Here is an 11605-nt window from a genome sequence, read left to right on the forward strand (position 1 = left end):
ACAAAGACATGGCTTCTTACTCACACTTCAGATATGCTAATTCAGGGTCAGAGAACATAGCACTGTGGAAATGCTAGGTGATTTTTAAGTAAACAGACTTGAAGCCTGTACCTCTGCACCCAAAGAAGGAAGAAAGGAACCTTTTGGAGGTTATCATGAGGACCTGATGCATGAGAGTTGTAGGATGAAGACAAAGATTCACTTGTGTCACATGATAAACACCAAGTCATCTGAGAGTAATTCTGAACTACTGAAACTTTCTCTTCTGAAATAGTCTAGAAGACTGAAGTCCTTAGATCTTGTAGGTCCTAATTGCTGTGGCTAGGTTCACAGCAATTGTACCAGCGAGATCTACGCAAGCATGAGGGAAAGGCCCAGAGGAAAGATAAGTTTCTAAAATCCCCACAGCCATAAACTCTTCCCAGTGAATGCACAGCAGATTTTCCACAAATTTCACATTCAAGTATGTGGTAAGCGTATCAACTCTCAGTGGAGAAGCTCTGAAGTAGACACATTTCCCTTGAATAACCAGCAATGTCACATATTTTCCAGATCTTTTACCCAAAGCTATAGGAAGGAAAGAGCAGGCTGAAGTAGAGGATTTTGAAATCCCCAAGATGCATCTGATGGTCCCTCTCCTTACACTGAGTAGTGGATGTTACGAAGTTCTTTCTGTTAAGTTTGACAGATATCAGAAGGCATCAGTAATCAATCAAATTACTATTTGGTGGAAGCATCCAGAAAGCAATGAGATGATATGCAATACTCTGTAAATGCTGCTTGAGGAGGAAGTGACCCTCTTTATTAAGTCTCAGGAGGATTTTAAGTCATCATTGTACGTTTAAATACAGGCAAAGTGTCCTTTTTGGAAAGTGACATCGAATGATTGGAGCTTCTGATGATTCTTGTGGTCACTAAAGAAGGAGGTTATGTGGATGTGGAGGATAGTGTTTCAAGTGCAGGAAAAGGCTGTGTGTAAGACTCCTATATTCTATTTGTGTTATTCTGATGTGAGCCAGTGAGCTCACATCAGCTGTTATGCCGATTCCTTCAAGTAAAATGTCATATTGCTTTCCTCCTATGAAACAGCAGCCCTGAAATTGAGCTGCAGAATTTAGTCATCCAAGGAGGAACACAATGTGCTGGGAGTAACCACAAGTTATAGTAGATTGTAAATCGCAGATTGCGTGGATAATAGCAATGAGAGATACATAAAGCATTCCATTAAGAAGTACACTCTGTCTGTCTGTTCTTGCCCAGTGAGCAGAGGGAGCTTCCTTAGCATGAAAGAAGAGAAGGCATACTGAAGTTTACTCTAATTTTCTCCAGATACAGTTTCCTGGATGTCAATTTTATGGAATTTGCCTTTTACAAGATCCTTGTAATGCTTGCAATAATCTTCTTCCAGTCTTAGCAGAGTAGCTAAATACACATGAAGCTAGCAAGTGTTTCATCTTGATGGTAAGGTTCATGACTTTCTGAAACTCCTAAGGAATTATTTTTTTAATTATATCTGTTGTTTGGGCATAAAAAACCAGAAAAAATGAGCCTTAGCTCAGGAAATGGCCTTCATCCAATAATATAGTTTGTGTGGGTATCAATGCGGTGTATTCCTGTACTGGGAATACGCTTGTCACAGAAATGGCAAAGTTTAATACTGCCATGGAGGGAAGACACTGCCAGAAAAATATGCAAAAATATAGGGGGGAAAAAAATCATAAGGGGAAAAGAAACAGCATGTGGCTAAAACTGGAATACTCATTCTCCATCGGCTTCACTGAAATGTAAACAAAAGTAACAGGAAAAAGAAATGCAGAAATAAAGAAAATAAAAAGGAAAGTTGAAATAAATTACAACAAAAAACGAAGAACCCTATGGGAGAAGAGTCATGCAGGCAAAACTCACAATGCAAAGAGCGTGCTCTGACTCAGACAAGTACTTCAAAAGAACAGAGGTCAAATTGTTTGTTTACTGTTGCACTATTGGCATGAAAGGAGGCAGGGGCTGTCCTTTGCACATTGCTGAAGCAATAAGAAAGAGTCTTCAGTCTGAACACCAAGTATTGGTATTGAATCTACATTTGAATCTACATATGGGACAAAAATTCAAAAAAATGTATGTGCAATAGATTGAAAAGCTGTCTCCCCAGTTGAACAATTTCAGAAAGAAGTAAGTTAGCATGACTGGCAGTCATTTGGATGAAGCACTGAAGACTTCAATGCAAACTGACGAACATTCAAAACCAAGAAGCATTAAAAGGAAGTTCAAAATTAATTTAATAAAGCCAACTTTTTTTCTTTGACAAATTTCAGTTGTGGAAAAAGACTACAGTGGCACTTCACAGTTTACACAGCATGATTGGTAGAGAAGTCTGGAGTATGTTATAACAGCATTTGGTGCCCAGGGCAGGCTACTTACATTGCCAAATAAGCATGAACTAAGGAATCATAGACAAGAGGTATAAAAGCAGTACACTATCATTCATTAACAAGTTTTCATATTCAGAAATACAAGCAGAATAGATTTTGGACATAAGACAAAAAGACAAAAATTCGTATTTGTAAAACTCACAAATCTTTCTTCGCTAAATAAATTTCATCCATTTTAGGCTAGAAGATCAAGCTATTGGGAAAACATCCAATCAAACAGACAAAAAAATGGCAAAAACCAGTAAAGGTTCCTGAATGCAGGTCCCACACCATATCTTAAGCCTTGCATTGTTTACTTAGATACCCTAAGCATTTGAAACAACAGCAACTATGTATATGTAGCAACCTTGATTCCCATTCATGCTGCCCTTAACTTTTGGATGTATTTTTCTAACAGAATCTGTTGTAAATATGTAATTTATGCTTATAATTCCAGTAATAACTTTTATTCAAGAAATTGCCTCTGAAAAACAACCTGGCACCATGTCTCATGCTAGTCATTTTGCGCCATGAAAATCTTAGGCTCAAAGGAATCCACTTGCTTTCCCTGAAGTAGTTAACCCACTATTTAATACATCAACATAATGACACTCTTTAAATTCGTATCTATATCTATATATCTTGCCACTAGATCAGGATGACACCTGTAATTAAAACTTTATTTCCAAGTACAGTTCACAGTTTACATTGCACTGTTGTTTCGCACCATTCAGTCAAACTGCCCTGAGCACAATTTGTACATTTCTTGAAATAAAACAAGAAAACAATTGCTTTTTTAATAAGCTATGGGAAGTAAAAGAGTACATACGAGGGTCACACACCTACGTACTTTTAATGCTACTCTATTTTTAAAACATGCTCTGTTTTATTTATTTTGTGTAGTTAGTTGATTACCTTAGTATACACTTTAGAAGTCCAACAGAACTGCCTAAGTGAATGCAAGACAACTAGTTTAAAATCACTATCCACATGTTAGTACAAAATTGTTCTCTATCCCATAATCACCATTTCTTTGCATAATCTATTTTTTACTGATAATCCCGTATCTTACATAGATAGATGTGAGCACCAGAGTGGCTTCTCTAGCTCCCTGCATGCTGTAGCTGATATTCTGGCAAGAATAACAGATCTCCTGAGTTCTACCAGTTGAGATGCAACTTTGACCAAATGTTCCATCTAGCAAAGCGTGAACACACAGAGAATCAGGAAAGCAGATCTCGGGTGTTTGCTGGTGGCACTCCAACCATTGTAGCAAAATCCCAAATATTAACTATACCTTCTAGATCACTGCTCCAATCTTCATCCATTCCAACCAGCGAGAAAGCATAATTTTTGCCATACAACATTAAAATCCTGACTAGACTAGGAATATCCAAGTTTCTGAACTGAATCATAGGTTTCAAACATTTGGTTTCCAATTTTTGGCAGTTCGGACCTAAATCTCCCCCCCTCCTCACTCTCAGTTCTTTCATAGGGCTCTCTAAAACAAAATCAATCTCCTTCCCCTCTTTCAAGCTTCTATTTTCCGTGCACTTAACTCCTTTCTACTCAGTCCTTCCAATTTAAATTCTTGACTGTCTTTATAATCGCCCATGTTCCTTCCTGATAGCTTCAGCTCCCATACTGATGACCGCTCTGACCTCTTAGATGAATATCATCTCTCCTCATTGGACTTACAAATATGGTTTAGTGCTCGTAGTCAACAAAGCGGCCATTCGTTGCTTTGATTAGCTTTTCACCTAGGTCTATATCTAGTCTTTTGTTATTAGTTCTTCTTTATCCCTACCCAACTATCACTGTGATATCACTGATAGAATCACTCCATTTGTTCACATATTATTCTTCATTATTTTATGACTTTCAGATCATTGGTATCGATGATTCTTCCATCCCCTGTTGCCTCTTACCTGTCATGAGTTACCAGTTCTCTCCAACCTTCTAAAGCTTCTACAGTTTTGTTCTGCCTTTCCACTGTAATGTCCATCTTGCACTCCTTCAGCTCTGTATGCTAACAGCCACGATGCTAGTAGTGCACCAGCAGCCTGCTCACTTGCTCCATGACAAATTTGTTCTCTCATCCAAATGGCTAACCAAATGTATTTCTCAAGCTTAACTGACTTTCGTCTCCACTCCTTTTTGCTGCCTTTATTTTCCAACTCTCTACTCCTTTTATCTGAGTCTCTCTGTGCATTAATCACAAGAAAACAAAGAAAACATAATACAACATGAAATTAATTATCCTCTTAGCATTTTCTCTCTGATGCCTTCTATTTTTGCAATTCTGTCCTTTCCATCAATGGTGAAATTTTTACTGTCCTCTCTTCTTCTATAATCTCTCTACCTTGCACCAGTGACATCAGTTTGTCCTTCCTCCTGATCCACTCACTTACCCCAATTCTCTTTTTCAGTCTCTCATTCACTTTCAGATCTTTCCCAGAAAGTACACAGGAAATGTATTTTGCCTTTCCCACCACAGAAAAAAACCCACAGCTTTGACACCACTGGCCTCTCCAACAGCCTTGTTGTCCTTCTGTTTCTAAACTCATTAAGCACACTACTTAGAACTGATCGTAATCACTAGCTTCTACCCAGTGCATGTCACTGAAACGACTCAGAGCGTATCCAATCGAAAAGCCTATCTAGTCTAGTAACTTCTCCCTAGAAGCGGCCAAAAGTAGATGCTTAGGAAAAGAAAGAGTGTGAGAAGTACAACTACTATATCTAAGCTGGTGACTGATCTACTTTTCTGTTTCAGACTTCTCTCTCCTGTCGAAACTAAAATATTCATCTATTTGTACCACCTTTTGTATGGAACTTATCATACATTTAAGTTCATTAAAATCTCTAGGATTTTCATGTCCCCGCCTTCCTCAAGCAGTATGGATTCGTCCTCCAATCCATGAATCTGTTCTGTAACCCAGGCATTATCTTAAATTTAAATATCTATTTGGATCTTCCGGTTCACAATATTTCTAAAACTTGCGGGTGCTTTCTATGTAGCATATCTAAGACCATTCATATATAAAAATTTACTTTCTCATCATCACTTTCATCTTACGTCTCAATTACTGCAACACAGCTTTTACGCTCATGACAAATGTAATTTTCTCAGTGACCACAAGACTGCTTCAAATACAATTTTTTTTAGTCCACTACTTTGACCATGTTACTGCCCTTTTTTCTCCACTATGCTGGTTCCTCTCTTCCCCATCACATCAAATAAAAAAGACTTGACTTGATTTTTAAAGTCCTTCCAGGCTTTTACTGACATATTAATTACTTTCTAATGACTACTCAGACATTGAATCTCATTTCTGTTCAGTTCATGATACTTACCTCAGCCAAGTATTTTATTTTCTAGCAGCCCTTCCATACTGCCTTCACATTCAAAGGGTGCCTGCAAAGCTTCATTGTTTTCTTTTCAAGAGGCACCTTAAAACTCATCCCACTTGAGATTTTGCCAAAAATCATTGAGTTTTGCCAAAAACTCAATGATAATTAAAAACAGTTAGTGTACAGAGACCACTGGTTTTATATATCTTTATAGACTTGTCCCTTATCTCTTGTTCAAACTTCTTCGTAAATTTTCCGAGATTGGGACAACCCTTTTTGTTCTTTGTGTGTGTTGACATAGTGAATAGCACAATGTATCCTCCCGGATCTTCACTGCAAGCACGGTAACAGCAGCAACACTGGTAGACTGCTGGTAGTACATAGTGTAGTTTAAAAAGCACAATTGGAGATTTGAGCCTTCTCCCTTTCCCCTTCTTAGTTATGTCTACAAAAAATAAATGCTTTCATCCAGCTGAGCATAGTCATTAGCAATAACTTTTACTAAACTTTTACTACACATTTTTCCTGGACACTTGCCTCCATATCGAAGTATCTGATGAACTTGACTTTTGCACTTTTTAATATAACATGCATATACACACGTGCAGTCTGCTACAAAGTCTTGCTCATGCTTATCTAATTGATGCCAGTGAGATTACTCACAGGAGTGAGGACTACTCACATTAACAAAACTTGAAAAATTGAACTGTAATTCACAAAAACTGTTGAACAAAGTCATCTTTATGATGAGTATCTCAAATGTTAATAATTACAATTTGGGCCACTGAAAACCACTGAACTCATGAGCCACATTCCACCTCCAGTAACTAGATACTTGCTTAAATAATACTAAGGACAACCTTCATTTTTTCGTCTATATTCAGAAATCAGACCTAACGATTAAGAGTTTACGTTTTAAAATAACTGTTCGTTTTGTGATTTTCCTGATGTCAGAAAAGGTGTTGAATTGTCATGCAATTAACTTTTAAATTAGAACACCAACCTACTGTATTACTTTTGGAATAGGTCTAGCTCACCTAAAGTGCCAGAATATAATGTTTTAATGAACAGAAGCACAGGGTATATTAAACATCTAACATAATACTATTTTATGACAGACTACAGTAACAGTCTAGAAAAGGCTATTCTCTAAATATATTTACTGCTGACTTCTATAGGAATTATGGGGTTTAGCACCAAAGTATATTTTCTGAACCTCTGCATAACTATATTTGGCTTTTAAACATTATTTGTGAAACTTACGAGAATTGACATTCTTCAATATCCATTCATGTTTAACTGCAAGTCTAGTGAACTCATTTACTAACAGCTTAGTAATTAAATAGCACCAATAAAAATAAAGCAATCTGTTTATACTTCCTTTAGGAAGGAAATCTGTACAAATTATAAAAGCTTAACAAACCAATATAAAAAGTATTTCTGCTTGTGCTTTCTTTCTCTTTGTTAATCTAAAATGTAACTCTAAGTGGGTTTAATTTCCAAGTCAGACATTTAAAGTTTCTCCCTCCTTTTTAAGCTGTTTCAAAAGCTTTCCAAAACTCCCTGCCCAAACCAATATTTGTTCCATCTCCCCTCATTACAGTTTGGTTTTTTTCTAGTTATTTTTTAACATAACCTTGTCTATTATTGGATCAAATTCCACCCTGCTGTAAGGAGCAAGTCCAGCAATGTGGACGTGTGCTTTCATTGATGGACTACTGCAAGGTTAAGTAAGTCTTTCTGATATGATCCTGAGAAGGATACTGAAAAAATGGCTCAAGTTGCATTTCTCCGTGAAACACCATATCAAACGTCATCAATTTGTTTGTGTGCTCATCTTCCACTGTTAGCCCTTTGGTTAACCTATTATTTTTTGTGTTTTAAGATCTATTGCTATATTAAAAGTCTATGTGTTTCCAGGATTGGGTTCTTAGAAGTTAATTAAGTAGTAGTTGCTGAAATATACAAAGTGACACTGGAAAAATTTCTATTGGAATAGCCACTTACCATAGCAAATTTTGTTCCTTGAATGTACTGCCTCCAAAGAGGCCCCCCTTTGGGATTACCTTCCCTGCCATGAAGCAACAGAAACCATAGAAAATGTTAGATATTAAATGGAATATTCACATCTATTCCAATCTTCTGGAAGAAAACATAGAAAAATCTCCTACTTCTTAACTCCCTAATCACTGTTACATTCCATAAATACCTGAGGTAAAAGTAAACCTGAGGAGCTGGTGTAAATCTGCATAGACAATTCACTTGAGAAAAAATTATTTTGGAAAATAGCATCCTTTCTCTCTCTTATGACACTGCCTACACAAATCTATCTACTTTTACCAAGTAAAAGACTGGTAGAGACAATTCTGAGAACATGGACTGAGGGAGACTACTAGTTGTAGAGAGAGTGAAGTACTCCTGTCCAAATATTGTAACTCATGTAATGCAAGAAGTCTCGCTTGCTTGGGAACTTTTAAGTATATTAGCTACCTCAATGAAGATGTTGTAAACTACTTCTATACTGAAATGGTCTAACCCTTAGCTTTTTGCCAAACCTGACCAAAAAGTTACCTTAAAAAAGGCTTTTGTGTAATCCAGCAAAAGATTCAGAACCTGTCCAAAAGCTTAAACCAGGACAGCTGTTAAAAATGGCCAATACTATTATAGTCAAGAATATGGGAGAGGAGTGAGGGCATTTTAAGACTGATCACCCTTATAAAAATACACAGACAACTGCAGTTTTGAGAGTTCCTTTTAGATTCTGTAACTACAAGAGGAATATTCAGTGTAGGAGAATGAGAAAGGTACCACTGCATCCCTCCAAAGAGATGCGTGACCTTTTGGATGTCAGGAGTTTGACCCTAGGAATGTATGTCTAACTTATTATTTGAGCATGCAACTCCATGAAATCTTTTTGTATGCTATTTTGTCAAGAATAAAAAAAGAGAGACTTAAATAATTTCCATAAAAAATGAAAGACAGGGTTAAGAATAAATCAAGTGTTTTTTAAGCTATCGAAGGCAAACATGAACTTAGTTTCCCCCCCCCCCTCCAAAATGTGCCATAAGTCATGAAGAGAATGGCATTTAACTTTTGGCTCTTCAATTTCTTTCTACTTCACTTGTAGCTTGGCCAAACATTGCTGTCTACTGTGTCACCTACTGACACTTTCTTTCTTCTTTGCTTCTGTTTTCCACAGAAATTGAATAGTTGTTCTTCAAACTGGGGCTTGATTCTGTTGTCCACAGATAGGTGTCTAATGACATTTCAGATGTCCTTTAATATCCCACTTGGCCTCCAGCTGCAGTTCCAGAGTCTCTCCTAAGTTGTGTCGTATCTGCTATCTTGTGTAGATATTTTGGCTACCTTGGAACATCTCAAATAGTACTAGATGCCTCTTTGCAGGCAACTGTGTCATGCCCTTGCTGTCAAACAACTATTTTCAGAGACTATCATTGCAAACTGTTGATAATGATCTAACCTTTGCTAGGAAAAGGATGCGATTGCTGTGGATATACAGGAAATAGATGTTTTTAAAAGGTTAAAAACAGCCAAAAGGATCAAACAGAATCCCATGCCAAACCACCAGATAAAGTCTATGTAGAAACAGAATCTACCACCTTCATTTTCTGGAGTGTTTTACAAATCCCTGACTTTTTTACATCATAAATGTTCTATCCAGGAAAGCTTATCAAAAGTTTCCTTTGTGGATTCATAAAGAAAAAAACTTGAAGTCACAACTGGCTCTGAAAGTACTTGCACCTAATCTGAACAGCTGTAAGCAAATACTCCAGATATCCTACATCCAAGGAATGCTTATCACATTCACACAACTGCCGTTACCATCCAAGCATGTCTTTTCTATAAAACTCCAATCAAACTCAGGCACAGAAAAATGACCCGAGTGCTCTGGCCTTTGAGAGCTCCATCATCTCGGAGCTCATAGGATCAAAACTAAAAAAAAGATACAATTATCTTACTAAATGCATTCCTCAGATGTACGAAATACAATTTCTAGGATGGAATTTTAAGCCTCTCAAGAATTCTGATATGCAAAGTGGTATTAAGGCTTCCCTAACAGATCTGCTAAAGCTTTGAGTTTCCCCTCCCCTCTCCCTGAACATGCTACCACTATAATATTCTAACTTCCAGCTGCATGTTGTGATGCTGTTAAAAGGGAGCTGTGAAAAATGTTACTGCACATTTCAGCTTCTGCAACAACTATTGGTGGACAAAACTTACAGAGCGTTCTGCTACTCTGGATTGTGCCAAGACTGAAAAGTCACCTGATTTTACTTTTTTACAGCAGATGAATACACAGGCAGCAGAAGTTTTCTTTGCCTCTCTCCTCTGGACCCCACGCTTGAAGAATGAATGAAATCAACCTTTGACTGAGTCTTTAACAAAGTATAAAGACACGTTTAAAGTTTAGAAAGTGAATCAGGGAGATCCAAGTTGTTCTGTCATGTCTCAGTAAGACTTATCTAATTAGAGAATTTAACAACCTCTGAAGACCATTTCTATGGCAAGCCAAAAGCTAGAAGAATGTAACAGAATCAAATGACTGTATGTTTTAATATGTAACTGGTCTTAAAAACTAACTTCAAGTAGGTGCAAGTGCTAACTGGTGAAGCATATAGGCTCTTCCACTGTATTTTCCAGAAACCTTGAAATAAATGTTAAGTTTATTTCATCATTTTGTTTTTAAAAATGATGGGAAAGACATATTTTTGAAAACAAACAAACAAATTACCTGGCAAGGCTTCTTCATTTTAATTGCTATAACATGGTATCTGTAACAGCAGAGTTCACAGGTCCATGACCCTCTTTCACTTATCCACTTTAACAGGCAAAGCTGATGCGTGTATCGTACTGACCCATCGCAGCGGCAAGGATTTAATAATTCACCCTGAAAAGGCAGCACAGAAACATTAATTTTAAAGGACTCTTTTATGTACATGTATACTCAGTACAAAAATATTTACAGGTCTGTAACAATGAATGGGTCTCTATTTCAATACGTGAAAAAACATGTATTTTTGGCTATAAAAATTCTCAAAAATTAAACTGTCTTAAAAACATCTAAGTGCTTCTAATGAGTCAAAGCCCAGTAACTGTCTATGCGTGCATATGTACATATGTGAAAAAAGTGAAAGATTACCATGCATCAAACAACAGTAGCATTAGCGCTTTCAAATACCTCAAATGGTACCGAAAGTGGTTAGATGCATTTCTCCAACAGTTATCTGCAGTCATCACTAGGAAAGAAACGGGTGATGTCACAGAGAACCGTGCTCTTGGAGCAGGGTTCTGCGCTGTCCAGCTAGCCAGCTGTCAGGCAGGATCTCAGATAACGTAACTAAACACTTCCCCCAGTAGCTCACATATTTCTATATTATACAAATCGGCTACTCTCTTCTTTCCTTGAAAAGATTTTTTTTAAGCTAAACTACAAGACAAGCTATAAAATGCCAGTTACGGATCCATTGCTGATATTGTTCCCAGTAATGTAATGACAGAGAAGATACTCGGAGGTCTTCTCAACATTACCTGTAAGCTAACGCTCTCATTTTAAAGTCAAGTAGACACCCGAGAAATTCGTACTGTTCAAAGTCCCCGAGGGGAGAGCCAGCGAACGTGATGGCAAGAAGATGTACAGTGTGCAAGCCAGCCACAGCAAATCTCTGGTTTCTCCCAAAGCTCTGCGCCGACTCAGAATTGCCCCGAGCGTTTGTCACAACCGCCTCGCCCAGCAGCTGAGGCTCGCTACACCCATCTCACCGCCGACACAGAGGAGGGCTCCTCCTGCCAGGGCGCCGGCCGCCCCCCCCCGCGGGGCTGCG

At 37.7% G+C, this 11605-nt stretch overlaps 1 protein-coding gene across 1 annotated transcript in view; it reads right to left on the minus strand.

Moving 5' to 3' along the window:
- MARCH11 (membrane-associated ring finger (C3HC4) 11) overlaps positions 1 to 11605 on the minus strand; it is a 69719-nt gene that overhangs the window by 19494 nt on the left and 38620 nt on the right. The window contains exon 4 of the mRNA XM_009325004.1: positions 10516 to 10671. Coding sequence (XP_009323279.1) covers positions 10516 to 10671 — 156 coding nt within the window. The remainder of the gene's footprint in view (positions 1 to 10515; positions 10672 to 11605) is intronic.

Source organism: Pygoscelis adeliae, unplaced genomic scaffold (assembly GCF_000699105.1).
Source record: "Pygoscelis adeliae isolate BGI_AS28 unplaced genomic scaffold, ASM69910v1 Scaffold86, whole genome shotgun sequence".
Classification (NCBI taxonomy): domain Eukaryota; kingdom Metazoa; phylum Chordata; class Aves; order Sphenisciformes; family Spheniscidae; genus Pygoscelis; species Pygoscelis adeliae.